Below are 16,640 nucleotides of genomic sequence, written 5' to 3'. Positions count from 1 at the left end.
GCCGCCGGCAGCCTCCCCGAAGGCGGCGGCCCCGGCGGCGGGGCCAGGCGGCGGCGGCGGCCTGTTCAGGTGGCTGCGCGGGCGCTGCGCGGGCCGGAGCGCCGCGGTGGACCCGGGCCGCGACACCTTCCGCGCCATGACCGCGCTGTACGGCTCCATCCAGCCCGCCGACTCCGTGTACCTCAGCACCCGCACGCACGGCGCCGTCTTCAACCTCGAGTACTCGCCCGACGGGTAGGGCGGTGCGCGCCCGCGGGGCTCGGGGTCCGCCGCCCGGCGAGCGTCCCCCGGGGCGGGGGTCGAGGCAGGCGGAAGGTTTTTCTTCCTCGCGAAACCTCCCGGGGCTGGGGACAGAGTGCTGCCGGCCGGCGCGGCCGCTGCCTGGGCCTGCCGGCGCGGCTGTCGCCTCGGCAGGCCGCTCCCCCGTCCGGGGTTGTGAGCGGCGGCGCTGGGGCAGGAGAGCGGGCACAGGCTGGGGCAGCCGCAGGGTCTGCTGCTACCCGCCGGCCCCTCGGCTTTCTCCCCGCGGGGTCGGGGGAGGCAGCGAGCCGCGACGCGAGGGGCGTGAGGGCGAGGACGGCTTGGTGGAGCCTCGCCGTAAGCCGGCTGGCCACAGTGTTCGCGGTGGGTGTCCTCAGAGCGCTCAGCAGCTACCGCTTTGACAGGAGGCTCTCTATATATCATATTTTATTTTTTTTTAGGATTACGTGAGATTTGTGGGCTTGCCCCCGCAAGTGAGATTAGAAGYGCACTTCTCGAGACTGGCAGTGAAGCATGCGCATTAGGTGCATGGGCATGGCGGTTAAACGTACTGTCAAGTGAGAATTGGACACATTTAAAATAGTGAGATGTCTTGGCACAGCGGCTCGGAACAGAGCAGACTAAACTCATAGATGCTTGTACGATAATTGTGTATTGTATGCTTTCTTGCTAGTTTTCTTGGCCGAAGAACAGTGCATCCTGGAGTGACCTCCAACAGCATTTTCAGAAAGTTGAAAAGTTGAAATATATGTTATCTGTAACAGCTAGTCAGCTTTTGTGCTTTCAGTGAATTTTCTTCAGAACGGAATTTCGATTTCCCTGTACACCAGAGCTCAGCAGGTTTTGCCTTGGTTGCACCAWAATGCCAGTATTGAAATCCTAATCTGTTCCTCCATTTTTCAAAGGGTAAAGTTAAGCTCCAGCAACTACCAAAGACAGTCCTGGACAATTACTATGTTGTAGAAAAGTAATTTATTTTATAGCTCTCCAGCAGTGTGTACTAAGATTGCAACACAAGCTTCCTAAAGCACTGCCTTCAGTCTTCAGTTGATGTTTGCTGTGCCTAATAGGGACCTCTCTGAACTCTACTAACTTACCTTCATTCTCATTCACAAGTAATGCGTATTCTGGAAAAGGTATTTTCTTTTCCTCTCCTGTGAGAAGTCTTCAATAGTTGTTGATACTTGAATAGATACCTAAAGGGTCTTGTCTTCATATGGGGAAGAAAAGGCACTATTTTCAGTGGCTAATGTCCTTCAAAGTGTAGTTTCTAAAAGCTGGTCTGTTTGCAGATAAACTGGTGATGCAGTAAAATGTTAGGTCTTGCTCCAGACTTTCCTTCTTCTGTGACCTCAGAATAGTAATGATGGCTTGTTTAGGTGGCTGTTGCCAGATTAATCTTAAAAAGCATGGGTAACAATTAGCCACTCTGCCAGCCTGATTCTGTTAATGCCAAACAAATTTAGACTGGTGCCAATGCCTTGCTATTGTTGCCTCTGAGCATTAGTTCTGTAACTGCTACATTTAGAAAACAAAGTAACTTTTGTAAAAGAACTCAGTTCTCTGTGTAGTTAATAGCAAATAATATCTGATAGCAATCTCCTCCTGACTTCTTGTTATTTTAAAAATTAACTTTTACATCTAAACTCCATGTGGTTTTAGTAAGAAATGACTAAGTTGCCAAGTGGCTGGATATTTTAAATAAACCTTTGAATTGCATTTCTGACTTGAGCAGGTGCTGACTTCATGCTATTCTGATTTAGAAAAATACAATCAGCAAAGCACCTTGAATAGTCAGATTATTGATAAATCCTTTTCAATGTTGTCTGAAAATTCAGTTTCTTCTAATTGTGCAGACTGAGTATCATCTTTGTACTATGAGTTGATGCCAAGGTGAATAGCCATGCAAATCAATATTATGGAAAGAGAGGAGCAATCATTCCTGTTTAGCCTGAAGAACCAAACCATTTCAGCAGCAGGTGCCTGATATGAAGTAGTCAGGTAGCTTAGGTGGRGAAAAAAAAAAAAAAGACCTTAGGGGAATAGTGTCATAGGTGATCATGGAGGCGGATTGAGCCAGTTGTTTTCATAGGTTGACTGTCTCTCTGAATTACAGTAATAACAAATTTCTGTAATAACAGGTCCCCCAAAAAAACTGTTACCAGTGAATGGATAGAGGGAGATACACATTGAACACAATCCATATGGGAAATCCGCAGTAGAACAGAATTCCTTTCCTCTTATTCTCGAGTACCTTCATCTGTTGTTTTCCTTCCTTCACCAGTCAAGAAATGTGTACTCATAAACAAAGCTGCAGGTTTTATGCCAGAACTTGAGTCTTTTCCTTTCCTCAACAAGAGCAACTGAGTTAAAACACAAAACACTGTGTTGTTAGGATGATTACCCCCAATAACATTTTTTAAAAAGTGAAGAAAATAAACTGAGCTGTGTTAATTGACTAATGTTGTCATTGGATCTTATGCAGCACACAACAGTTATAAAACAGTCATATGTAAAACGGTGAACTAAAAGATCATATGAGCTGTCCAGTGAATGCATAGCTGTACATTAATTTATTGCAACAACAAGGCTGGAGAAGAGTCATTATCTCTCTTGAAAAGGAGACTGAGAAGTTAACTGAACCAAAAGAATGAAACAACAAGCTAGTTTCTCGTATGTTCTTTGTGAATTAGGGGGTGCTTGAAGTAARTCATCTAGAAAAAGACAAATAAAAAAAATACAAATGCTGTTGTAGGCTTGGTGCACTGTTTTTTTTTTTGTTTGTTTGTTTGTTTTTTTGTTTTTTTTCATTCACAATCTAAGTAACTAACAATCTAAGTGGTGTTTCCATGAGGTTAGGGAATAGGTTTTATCTAGGTAGGTGTAGATGTCATGTTTTACTAAATGCAAATGCTTCTGTTTTGTTTTATTCTTCCGCAGATCAGTGCTGACTGTTGCTTGTGAACAGACTGAAGTCCTGCTTTTTGACCCAATATCTTCAAAGCACATTAAAACTCTCTCTGAAGCTCATGAAGACTGTGTAAATAATATCAGGTAAGTCATGAGGGAATAGAAGGCCTTGCTTTTCCTTCCTTTAGATGCAGGGTTTTTTGTGATAGTATGATAAACTTTATCTGCACTTTTTTGCTGGGGAGTGGGTTTGTGTAGCCATCAGGCTGCAGTTTGCTTTGTGCCATTTCCTTCTCCTGTGCACTTGCAGTTGGAGAGGGCTGGAAGGAAAATAAGAAGGAATCTGACAGTGGTAATATATAATGGAGCCAATATAATACCAGTGGTAGTATATAACGCATGTGTTGTTTTTGATGGAGGAGTTGCAGTTTTTAGGAGGGGAAGATTATTCAAGGCTGTTGATGTTTGGCCAGCAGCAGTCAAATTGCTGGATTGTGAGAGTAATTATCATAGATGCATAGAAATTACCAAAGACTGAGTAGCTGAAATGCAAGTATTAAACTGAAGAGCTAGGAAAGTGAAATGGCTTTTGCGTTTCAGCTCAAACCTGTATGGTTTAAATCCTTTTGCTTCTTCTCAGAATGAAGAGGGTAACTGGTAGACCCAGGAGCCTAAATCATCAATGTTTTTATCATGTCATCTTTTTCCTTTTTATTTGTRCTTTTTCTACCTGTTCTGGGTCTGACTACAGATAGTCAAAACTTGAAACTTTTTTTTTTTTTTTTTAACCTCAGGGACAGTATTGCAACCTCTCTTCACTTAGGTTCTCTGAGCTACATTTGGGTGAAAGCATCCAATCAGTCAACTCTAGACTATTTCTCTTTAAATCACTGTAATGTGCAGTGAAATTGCTGACAGCTGCCAGTTTTACACTTCAGCAAAAAGAGCTATACAGAAGCTTTCTGAGCATTTCCCCAAAAAGTAGCTGAATAAAAATGTGGTATATTAGCATCCTCCTGAATTCTTGAGATGAACTGATGCTTTTCACAAGCTGCCTGTCCTTTTCAGAAGAGGAGACTTGGAACTAGCTGACACAGAGGAAAAGATAGTGAGAACTGCTTTTTTATTGTGAAAACTTTTTGAATGTTTTGTCAGTGGTTCTCATTTAAATGTGCTTAGCTTACAGATAAAACAAGTTAACAAATAAAGCCATGTTGTCAAGATACCTTGAAGTTAAAGGCAAGCAGGACTTTTTATTTTTATTTTTATTTTTATTTTTATTTTTTTTTTGAAGATGGATTTTTATACATGCCTAATTCAGTGTTGGATGCAGTAGAAGCACGGGGCTGGCTTTTGGGGGTGTTTTGGGGATACAGGAATGCAGTTTATCTTGGGTATGTGTGGAAAGTTGTGATCAGATTATGGAATCAGAGTAAGTGAAAGTGTAAATTCAGAGGGACCTTGGAGATCATCTGTTCCAACCTCCTGTTAAAAGCAGGGCCTTAGATTACCTTATCCAGGTCCCTGTCAAGTGAAGTCTAGAGTACTTCCAGCAAGATTTCACCAATTTTCTGTGCCATAAGCTGAAGTGGGACTCTTGTCAATCAACTACCATCACAAGCTTTGGGACAAACACTATGTTCTGCCTATTGAAGGGAGATCCAAATTCAGTAAGACCTTTCTCTGCTTGCTTTTCTAACTGACAAAATGAAATGCCAAGTAATAAATGTGGTGCAAAACAGAGGCAGACACTTTCAAGCTAAGGGTTTCCAGAGTTAACTAAAGGCTGCTTGGACACAAAGTGTATTGGTTGGGCTGGTGGGATGTGTGCTGTGTGGAGCAGCTTCCAGTTACAGAGCTGAAGAGTATTCGATTTTAGTTAAATTTACYATGTCTGAATGAAGCACAACCAGCCTAAGACTGGTCAGTTTTTTAGAGCACTGACTGGCAAGATATTCCCACTGACTGGTCTGGCAGTCCCTGCAATAGAGAGGTCTGATATCCTAGGCTATACTTAAGTTATGCCTTTAGTGTTTCACACTTGCCAGTTCCCTTTGGTACTCTGGATAGGCATCATCAAAAGATGCAGTAATTCTGTACTTTCATTTTAGACTACACAAGATCCTAGTGGCTCTTGATAAGTTAAAAATTACACATGGATAAAAATGAGGAGTAAAGTGTGATTTTTAACTTATCAAGAGCTATTAGGCTGCAATAGAATATATCCAATTTTAAAATTATTTATTTAAAAATAAATCCCCTGCTATACTTCTGTAGCTCTGCTTGTTCATTCCTAGAAATGCTGGGCTATGAAGTGGTGGTATAGTTTTGTGTTTTAGCAGAACTGTAAGTTTTATTGTCAAACATTCTCAAATAAATTAATCTCTTTGGTTATCTCTGTGCTTATTTTTTCTCCAAGTTAACTTAAATCCAAGTTTATAAACATTTAAATTAGAGAAGGTACTAAGCAGCCATAGTTATATTTCTGTTTAATTTGCAGGTTTCTAGATAATCGACTGTTTGCAACTTGTTCTGATGACACTACAATAGCACTTTGGGATCTAAGAAAGCTGAACACAAAAGTGTGTACTTTACATGGTCACACCAGCTGGGTTAAGAACATTGAGTATGATACCAATACAAGACTACTAGTAACATCAGGGTTTGATGGAAATGTGATCATCTGGGACACAAATAGGTATGTGTATATATGTGTGTATGTGTGCTGTTACATTTCTAGAACACTCAAAGATAGCATTCTTTTACATAAGATGGAAATGCTATTGATTGGAGAATGCCGTAATGCATTTTGAAAYACTGATTAGTTTATAGGCCATATAAAGAGTTTGTGTTGCCTTGATACAGCAGTTGTTCAGCAGGTAGAAAGAGAAGGGGACTTTATTTGCTGAGACTCCAGAATTCAGTTCTTCATTCTAAAAATGTTGCATCTTCATTGTCATGGCAGTATGAAAATGTGACTTCTTACATGTAACTAAAAACTGATTTAAGTAAGATAGGAAGTAATGCGCAAAAGGAGTTTTGGGGTGAACAAAGATGCTCAGCACATTGTGAGTGATTCTGAACATTATTAGGGATTAGAGTTGGAGTTCATTGCAGACTTTTTTTTCTCTTTTATCCAGGTGCACAGAAGATGGATGTCCTCACAAGAAGTTTTTTCACACTCGTTTTCTTATGAGAATGAGGTTGACACCAGATTGTTCCAAGATGTTGATCTCTACTTCCTCCGGATATCTTCTGATTTTGCATGATCTTGATTTGAACAAGTCTTTGGAGGTTGGCAGCTACCCAATTTTAAGAGCTAGGAGAACTACATCAAGTTCAGGTGAATACTCTTGTGAATCTGTAGAAGTCTTTTGTGATAGAAGCGGTTTATGTGATACTCCTAGAAAAATAGAAGATAGAGGTGGAGTCAGATTCTGAAGAGAAACACTGATAATGGTAGCTGTTCTGTTCAAGGGTTGCATGCATCTGTATTGTTGTATGACACATTCAGAGTCAGTGAGTAGAAAGTGTCCAGAGTGATCCTTGATACCAAGGCTTCAGAAATACAGAGGGCAGAACCTGTGCAAGTCTTTCACTTCAGGCTGGTCATCTCTAGTTTCATTTGTTTTATAATTCTTTTGTTATAGGACCAAGGATGTAACTGAGCTGCATGTGTATACTCTCCAGCAATTACTAAAGACCATTGTATAGTGCTGTAATTATTCTTAATAGCAGACCTGGTAGAATCACATACTCTGAAATTTTACTGCTTATTTCMTCCTTCTGGGTAGCAATGCCAAAGCAAAATAGGGGTGGTCACTAGAATCTTTAAATATAAAACGAGGGACTCGGGGAGAAGTTTATGTCGTCACTACCAAAGCTGAAGCATAAGAGTAAATGGAATTTGTCTCTTATTTGCAGTAGTTTGTTGTGCTGGTAGTTCGTTTGTATGAGACACAAACATAACGCTACTTTTCGGCTGTAAATTGAGCTGTCTGCAATTTTTTGAAAAATGTTTTCTTGAGAAGATCTACCYGTCTCCTTTCCCCCTCCCAAGGCTTTACTTACTTTTCCTAAGGAAGGTTAAGTGAGGGACATATACAGCTAAAAAGGTTATTCTTCATATTCATGTGGCTGATGCTCTTTGCAGATACAACGTCTACAAGTTCATCTGGTCCTCGGGCTGTTGGTTCACCATGTCACCAAAATGATTCAGGTCCATTGTCTGAGAAACATATGTCACGGTCCTCACAGCGAGAAGGTGGGTCAAGATAAAGAAATCATGGACTTGTGATTAGTTGTAGCAAAAAGAGGCCAGAGTGCAATAGTGAAAAACTGTGTTTTTGTTTCTTGAAATTTTAAAAGAAAAGTGTGGCTATGGCTTTTGTAAAACCAGTAAATAGCACTGCACAGCAAAGTCTGGAGATCTAATTTGTTATTTTTTGCCAAGAAGTCTGAAAAAAGGCAAAAAGATACTTACTTTGTATTAGGACATTATGTTTGTTTTGCAGAGGTACTGTCTTTTTTTTCCTTTCCTTCAACAAATTCCATGTGCMTTTAAAAAACAAAAAAACCTCATCAGAACTAAACCCTCATAGCTGTGTTCTGCTATTTGTTGGACTTACTAGTGGAAGTAGGTTTCTGTGGTTTCTCCATGCAGAGTCAATAGCATGGCAAAAGAGCAGATAAATTGCTTAGGTTYTTAACAATTGGCAGAATTATTTGTGAAGTTCTGATTTACAAAGCAAATCCTAGCTAAATAAAAATTAGTAAAAGTGATGAAACTGCTTAGCAGGCTGAGTCTGGTCTTGGATATCCCTTCAGAAAGTTAATATGAACTTGGACGAAGTGGCAAATGTTTGTATAACTCACTTGCTGCTTTAAAATAAAGGTAGTGTTAAGCTTTAATTATCTTCAAYTGTAAGGTAATCATAGTTGCCAAAGGAGGAAGGTCATCTGGACCCCAGGGCGTGATTTTTCTGCAAAAATCTCTTTACGGGTTAGTGTAGAAAGGAGGCAAACTGGAAAGAGCTGAGTAGACTTAGAGTTTGGAAAGGACATCATGCAGGTTTGATAACCAGCAGTTCCTTACAAGAATACCATTCTTTAAATTTTTTTTAATGGTAACGTGAAGTTTTTGTGGATGTTTATCCCTGACTTAGTTCACAATATGAAATGATTTTAAATTTGGTCTTTGAAGATGATTTTTTAAAAAGCTATTTGTAATCAAAACTGAGGCCTCAGTATTTATTTCAGTTGTTAGTATAACCTCATTTTTGGTTTGTATTTCCATAAAACTAAGACAGTCCTTTCTAGAAGTTGGATGCAAGCTTCACATGCTTGACTGGTCTCAGATTAAACTGAACAAAGAGRTAAAAAGAAATTTATAGAATATGTTACACTTAAAGACTGCTTCCCTTCTTAGGTGGATCACCTAGAAATAGTCTGGAGGTCTTAACACCAGAAGTTCCCGGAGAAAGAGACCGTGGGAACTGCATTACATCACTACAGCTCCATCCAAAAGGGTGGGCTACACTTCTGCGGTGCTCAAGTAATACAGATGACCAGGAGGTAAAACAAAAATATTTTTTAAAAGGTACTTTGAATAAGATGTATYGATCATACAATTATGTTGAAAATTCCTTCTTTTCAGTTAAATACTGAATCTGAATAAATTAGTTAATGCGCTTTTAAATGAAACAATTTTATCCTAGAGTTAAAGTTATGAAGCTTTTTTWTTTTAATGGCTTCCTTGTAGGACTTTGTATCTTGCATTTACATTTTTGATGCCTACCGTCTTTCAAGGAATACTTCTTAAAGTATAAAGYTCTGTTAGAAAGTTTCAGACAGTGCTTGTGCTTGTGACAGCTATGTGACTTTAAAAAATGTACCTATCAAAAAATGGAAGGAGGGTACTTGGAAGAGACACAAAAATACAGAGCTGAGCATTGGTGAATGTGGTTTAAGTTGAGCAGACCATCTCCTCTGAAGTTCCTTCAGAAATGTTTTTCCTCAAATGCCTTCAGAATATTTTTTTTGTCCATCAGTGTTCCAAGGATAAAGTATTCCTGCTATGCTGATGAATGATTTTTAGAGACTGTTTTTATACTGCTTTGAAAAGTAAAACGGCATATTTTTGCATTTTATTAAACCTGCTGCCTTTACGGATTTGAATATAGTACACCAGTCACACTCAGAAATAATGAAAAAAAAAAATCCATAGACTRTATAGGAAAAGCAAGAGCTAGAAGGTTGTGGTTTGGAAACACCTGCTTTTGAAGAAGTAGCTTCCAGGTTAACTCAAATTCATTTATAGCTAAAATCCAAGCCAGAACCTTCAGAAGACATGAATTTTACCACGTGATCCTCCTCTGACCATCTTGTTCTCTTAAGGTTATTTCAGAATCATTGTTTTGACAGTTGTTCAGACATCTCTGTTTAGTCTGCAAAGACACTGAGATTTTATTAAAAAAAAATCTGATACAGACAACTGAGTGGAAACTTAGCAGATTTACTGTCAATTTCATCATTTACTCTGTCAACTTATTATCAAACCATTATACAATTTTTTGAAAATGCAAATAGTAGATTGGGTTAATACTGACAAATAACCTAATTTCCTGCAGTCCTAGTGTCTACCTTAATCTTTTCTGTGAGCATTTATACAAAGTATGTGTTTTCCTTGTGTTTACTATAATAGAATACATTCAAAGGAACTGAGAACATTTCTTCTGTCTTACAGCTGGAAATCTTCACTGTCTGAATCTTCCATAATGATGTAAATTTAGTTTGTAATAACGGATTTGCATTTGGTTTGAAATTAAATGATTACATTCTGCATTAAAATTCCAAGTTGTCTCCCATGTTACAAATYGGTTATAAAGCTGTTCATAACATTCCTTAAAAATTTGTATCTGTCCTTTGCAAGATGTTTTTTTTTTTCATTTTAAATTAAGGGTACAAAATACTAGCAAACAACTGTAAATTATTTAGACGGAATTCTGCTTTTTTCATAGAATCAGTAAGGTTGGGAGGGACCTCTGGAGATCATCTAGTCCAAACCCCCTGCTCAAGCAGGGGCACCTAGAGCATGTTAGACAGCTTCTACATTTCTTTTAAGTGTTTATCTAATTAGAGTAAACTCCTGTTTAAAAGGATTAGGCTTTACTGTTTCCAGTTAAGATTATATCTAGCAGACATACCTGACTTAAAAAAAAGTAGCTTTGACACTAAGTAACTGTTTCGTGTAGACAGTTCAAAGAGAAGAAGATGCCAAAGGACAAGCTTATTTTCAATGGTTCACAGTAAATGTTTATCGAAGATTCGTATCAAAGATGGCAACTCTGGCCATTCCTGTGGCCTTATTCCCAGTCCATYWCTGTATGCATTCTGATACTGCATCCAAAAGCAAGGCTCCRTGCGTTTTGTTTTCAGCCTTCCATGCAGACCTCTGCTCCTGCTGATTCTGTGCCATTGCRTCGTCTTTCTGGTTGGTTTGCACAGTAATACTTGTTGATCTTTCATTTCTACATGACTTAAAGTGGGCTGCCTGAAAGAAATGTAGATGGAGCATGGGTAATAATAGTTCAGCCAAAACTTCCTCAAGTCCCACTGGTACAACACCTCTTTGTTCCAGAGGAACTGGACTTCCTGCCATATATTACTTTATCTCTAATAAGAGTAAATGAGTATTTGAACATTATTCCAATATTCTTTTCTCTACCTCTCTCTTTAGTGGACCTGTGTCTATGAATTCCAGGAAGGAGCCCCTGTGCGTCCTGTCTCACCTCGCTGTTCTCTGCGATTGACTCATTGCATTGAAGAAGCCAATGTAGGCCGAGGGTACATAAAAGAACTTTGCTTCAGTCCTGATGGTCGGATGATTTCATCCCCGCATGGCTATGGGATCCGCTTGTTGGGATTTGACACACAGTGCAGYGAACTTGTTGACTGTTTGCCCAAAGAAGCTAGTCCCTTACAGGAAATCCGTTCCCTCTACTCTCACAATGATGTGGTACTGACAACAAAGTTTTCTCCAACACACTGTCAGATTGCCTCGGGGTGCCTTAGTGGACGTGTTTCTTTGTATCAGCCAAAGTTCTAGGCACATTTTTACATCAACAGGAACTTCAGATGTTTGTGTTAATTATTACTTCAGTTTAGTTGAAGTGTGTTCTTGAAATTGTGTAAATTCAGATAAGATCATAGTTACTATGGTCTGAACATAACAATGGAACAAGTTCCCAGTCCATCACTGTATGCATTCTGATACTGCATCCAAAAGCAAGGCTCCRTGCGTTTTGTTTTCAGCCTTCCATGCAGACCTCTGCTCCTGCTGATTCTGTGCCATTGCRTCGTCTTTCTGGTTGGTTTGCACAGTAATACTTGTTGATCTTTCATTTCTACATGACTTAAAGTGGGCTGCCTGAAAGAAATGTAGATGGAGCATGGGTAATAATAGTTCAGCCAAAACTTCCTCAAGTCCCACTGGTACGACACTTCTTTGTTCCAGAGGAACTGGACTTCCTGCCATACGCTTGCTTGGCCTTTTCTCTTGCTGAAACTACTATACAATGATTATTAGATAATGGAGCTAGTTTTGCGCATACTAGATTAGTTACTGCCATTACTGCCACAAAAAGAAAAACAATTTTCATTTATATACAAATTTGGTTATTTGTGATTGGCTAGAAAAAATAGTAAACTTACTGTAACGTTCTGCTGTAGTTAAAATATTTTTAGGCTGTTTTTCCTTAATTGTGTATATAGTGTTTATTGCCAGAAAGAAAAGATTCTGGCTGGAGATGTAGCTGTGTTTTCCTCAAGAGAAGTTAGTAGGAGAAGACTGGGGCAGGGAGACAAGAGCTGAACTGGTAAAAATCTTGCCATGTCATCACTGCAAACTAACTCTTCAGAATGTTTCTTGTAAAATGAAAGGTTAGCTGACTCTGAGCAAATTGTATTCCTTAGCTATTGAGGTTCTGTCACTTTTATTGTGGGAAGCTTTCTGTATTTATAATATAAACCTTGATAACACATTTGACACTTGACACTCTACAGAATTTTCAGCTGATACTGAAGCCATATCCCAACTGAAGTACATAATGTTCTTCTGTACTTTGCATAAACCATTGTTATGAAAGGAATTAGCCTAGGAATTGTCTGTAACTCCTTCAGCATTTCTTCAAGTGTATTGTCAATTTGGAATCGTTTAAAAGCATACTTTGTATAAAGTAAGGTCTACCTGGATTTAACTGGACTTTTTACAAGATGTGAAAAATGTTAATGTTTAGCATTAATTCACATATTAAGTATGAATGCTAAGTTTTACTCATTAAGTTAATACAGCTAACCTTGTAAATGTAATTTCAGTCTCTTATGTCCGTATCAGTTTATAATATTCTCACCACTTACAGGTTCTAAGGTAATTTTTTGAGTATTTCACTAAGATTTTACTGACAAAACACACACTGAACTCTACAGGAAGCTTTGCCTAAAAAGGACCATCATATTTTGGTGTGTAGATTGAATATCTACAGCTTGACAGAACATACTTGTTGAAGGCTGACTGTTACGTCTTTTTGCAAAAATTTTGGTTTTTGTTTGGGTGAAAGACATCTGTAAAGATGAAGTAGCTGGAAATACATAAAATTGACAATCCTCTAATGTGATTCTGGATTTCTGTAGGTAATGTTCTCTGTGGTGCTGGTGGAAGTGTCATTGAAACTTAAGGCTTCTCTGCAGTTTAAGAAAAACTCAAACTTCTATTTCTGCTGGGGAACTTCTTTAGTAATAAGCCTTTAATATTGGGTATTTGGTAACCTGAGGACTGCGCTAGTTAATTATTTTCCCTTGGGTTTTCATCATCTCCAGCAACTGCGTAATAAAGGACTAAATGGAAATAGGTGAATGTTTCCCCCTGAGACACAACCTATTCTTAGATGAATGTCAAAAATTTTATAGCCTTATGATGTTTTTTTAACAGAATTATTCTCTGTAGAATTCAGTAGAATGTCTTCCCAGCTGGAGGAGGCAAATTTTTTCTTTAAGTAAATGTCCTGAGTTAACTTAAAATGCAGAGATATGCTCATGATCTTCTCAGCTGCTCAAATCAAAAAATGTCCTATAGCATGTATCTTTTGAGCAATTCTCTTTTTGCTGAAACTGTTGCCTTTTGTTGCTGAAACTATTGCCTTGAACTCAAAATTACACTGATGGGAAGTCGTAAAGTAAGGGATAGCCCCTGTTTTTTAAAATGGGCACCATGACTCTTTAGTTCAAACACATAAATAGGTAAGTGCTTTCAAAAGAATGTAAGAAGCCGTTCATAAAAAGGTGCTTTCCCATCTCCAAGCAAAGTGGCCTTGTCATGAAAGATAAGGCCTACTGACTGCGTAAGTAAATTTGTACAGTAGCGTAGAAATATGCCAGCCTACCCAGACCAGTTAGTTGTATACTGCTTCCATTGGCATTCACCTCCTTTAATGTATGTATAATAGTCTGCAAACCCAAATTAAATTGCAGGCAGCTTAGATTTGTTGGTTTGTTATTTGAGAGAGAGACTTCTGGTCTTTGACATAAAGTATTGAAAGTGAAATATGCAAACAACGATGACAATGCTGGAAAACAATTTTCTTATGCAAAGAATGAGCCTAACTATAAGGTATTTTTAACTGCCAGGCTGTTTACAAAAAAAAAAAAAATGTGAGGGGAAAAATGCTGGATAGTATGTTCTTGAAATTTATCCAATGGAAGTGTTAAATTTACTGTGATCAACCCAGGAGAAGTAAATAAATTGTCAACTAATTTGAAATCGGAATGGAAGGTGGCCGTACAAACACATAGATTTTTTTTTCTCTACTCCATTAAATTGGTGGCTTACTAGTTTAAAAAAAAAGAAAAGGAAAATAAAAGTTTTCCTCCACCCTCTCATTTTGTGAACCATGAGGACTTTTTCCATAGACTACTTCTCCTTATAGGCTGCTGCTTTCTCAGCTTAAGCAATGTTTTACTAAGTGTCATTTAAGGAACTATAGAAAACCTTTTGAATAGCTCCTAAATACTATTTTCACAGACCTGAAACATGTTCATTTTGGAGGCTAAGAAGCACCTGTGAAGTCAAAACAGCTTTTAGTTCTTTCGAGGCTGTAGGGGTTTTCATTTTGTTTTGGTTTTGTTTTTTTGCCTAGTAAGACTACCAAAATTCCCTGAATTAGTAAATTCTTTGTGACTTTAAACTATGCCTGTTAATATGTACTGAGTTTTACTTTTTTAATTCTACCTCATGACACACTGTTTTTTATAAGGTTATTGTTGTGAAATACTGGACACTTACTTTTCTATAGTAACATTTCTTTATACAGTATAAAGTGGCACATGTCATAATGCATCTAAATACTACACACCATGCAGAGCACCAAGAGTGATAGTTTTGCCAGCTTCAGTCATAGCTTTGAAAACAAAGATCACTGAGAAGTGCAAGACTTGTGCTAGAAGCTGATCTGGTTGAGGGTTTTGATGATGTATTGATGCTTTTGTAGTGTGTACAGTATGAAAAGGAGGCAGACTCTATTCATGTAAACTATAAGAATGTTGCCTAACTCTTCTGATTAAATTTGCAGTAAGTTTGAATTAGAATGAGCAGAWAACATTAAATTGTGAGTGATTACTCCTCTGCACCAATATGTGGAAGTCTTCAATGAAAGCTAGTACATTTTACCTATGAAGTTCACCTGTTATCTTGAAATTGTATTTAGTAATTTATAACTGATATGCCTTGCAGTTATGTCTTGAGGGAGTGAATGATTTTTTTTTTTTATTTTGTCTTTATAAATCGTATTATCTTGCCTTACTGAGTTAAYGAAGTAATTTGGATTGAGCTTTGGATTGTTTCTAGATGGAAAAAAAAATGTGTATCTTATTGCTACATATCAGAAAGCAAATTCTTAACCATCAACCCTTAAACTTCAAAGGGGCGTTATTTAAAAAACAAAAAACAAAACCTGTCGTATACAAGAAAATGTTTCAAATGATAGCTTGAATTACAAACTTTGCATTAATAGCAAAATGCAGTAGTGGTTTATACCGGTTTCTCTTTACACTGGTCTGTTTTAGATTACTCAAGTGTTACACCACTTGCTAAATTGTATTCTATTTCTACTGTATTCACAGTATTTCTATTGAAGATAGAACTCTTAGTTTGACTGTAAAGCATGTAAAATGCTTTATAAATGCATGGTTTCACATTCATGAAGTATTGTGGTAAACTTGTTCTTCCATTCTCAGCATGTCTGATCAGCAGAAGCAGATAAGCAGCATAGTAAGATCTCTGTAACAACACTAGTATGTTTGAAGGCAGTTATCCTTTTAGAGTATTCTAGGGACCATTCAATGCTGGAATTAAATGCATTTTCTGAATAATCCATTAGAGGTCAGTCTTTAAATAATTACAGCACTACTAGGTTTTGGGGGTGGGAAAGAAAAAACTTAATGGGATAACAAAATGACATTTCTGTATAGGTACTTTCTCTGTATTAGGTATGTTTGTGTATGTCAAGATACATATATACAGCCATGAAGAATCAGTATGCTTGTCAAATATCATTAGTTCAGGGGAAAATGTAGCTWGTATGCCTCCAAAAAGCAGTTGGTGGTAGGGAAAAAGCACAGTGACTTAGACAACTCCCTCATTCCAGGGTTTGTTTGTAGTCTTGAGTCTTGGTAAGGGCACTTTTTTATTGCCTAATACCAGGGTTAGAATGTAGACATCACTTGTAAAGGGATTTTAGGTAATACTGATGTGAAAAAAGGGTCCTCAGAAAAAAGTCTGYTGCTCTGAAATTTTGACTGTTGACACAAAAAATACACTTGCCACATCAAAGTTAAGAAAAAGAAATCTATTTAACAAGATTAACAAGTTGGAATAGAAGGAAAAAGTTGACAGTGTCAGTAATATTTCTGTCCTGGAGGGAAAATAAACCTCTTCATTTCCTGATACCAGCTGATGGTGCCTTTTTTTTTTTTTAAGTATCCTCAACCAAGTGTAAGTTGTTTTTTTAATCACAAAAATAAATTGTGCATGTAGACTGCTTTGAAATACCTGAGATTTCATAGTCAGGTCTTTAACCTTTTAATGCAATTCTAAAAGTATCAGAATTGTTCTGAATGTATTGTGTTTACAGCTATATACTAATTTACTGTTTGTAGACAGTTTCTCTTGCTCGCAGTAAATTAAACATTTAATAATTCAGTGATTTTAAAATATCTTGCAGTTATCTTACACTGAGCTCTCCTCTGTAGTGCTAACTGGTTCTTGCCCACTCCCTACCGCTAAAAGAGCGCTTAGAACAAACAACCGGAGCGTCTAACACRTCTGATTCCTCCATCAGTCTACTGCAGTCCTTACCGTCAGGCTTTACCCCTACCTGGGAGAAGAAACGGCTGCCTCATGAAGCCTGGAAGGCATG

General features: G+C 38.2%; 1 protein-coding gene across 1 annotated transcript; it reads left to right on the top strand.

Moving 5' to 3' along the window:
* The first annotated feature begins 6 nt into the window (after positions 1–6).
* DCAF10 (DDB1 and CUL4 associated factor 10) lies at positions 7–16,168 on the top strand. The gene is made up of 7 exons (XM_085302134.1): positions 7–234; positions 3,202–3,315; positions 5,672–5,869; positions 6,312–6,514; positions 7,325–7,435; positions 8,600–8,745; positions 10,910–16,168. The coding sequence occupies exons 1-7, from the start codon at positions 137–139 to the stop codon at positions 11,276–11,278; spliced, it is 1,239 nt and encodes a 412-aa protein (XP_085158260.1). The 5' UTR covers positions 7–136; the 3' UTR covers positions 11,279–16,168.
* Positions 16,169–16,640: the final 472 nt, after the last annotated feature.

Source organism: Rhea americana, unplaced genomic scaffold (genome assembly GCF_003343005.1).
Source record: "Rhea americana isolate MKP2758 unplaced genomic scaffold, rheAme1 scaffold_186, whole genome shotgun sequence".
NCBI lineage: Eukaryota > Metazoa > Chordata > Aves > Rheiformes > Rheidae > Rhea > Rhea americana.
Note: the sequence above shows the minus strand (reverse complement) of the source record. Positions and strands in the feature narration are given on the sequence as shown.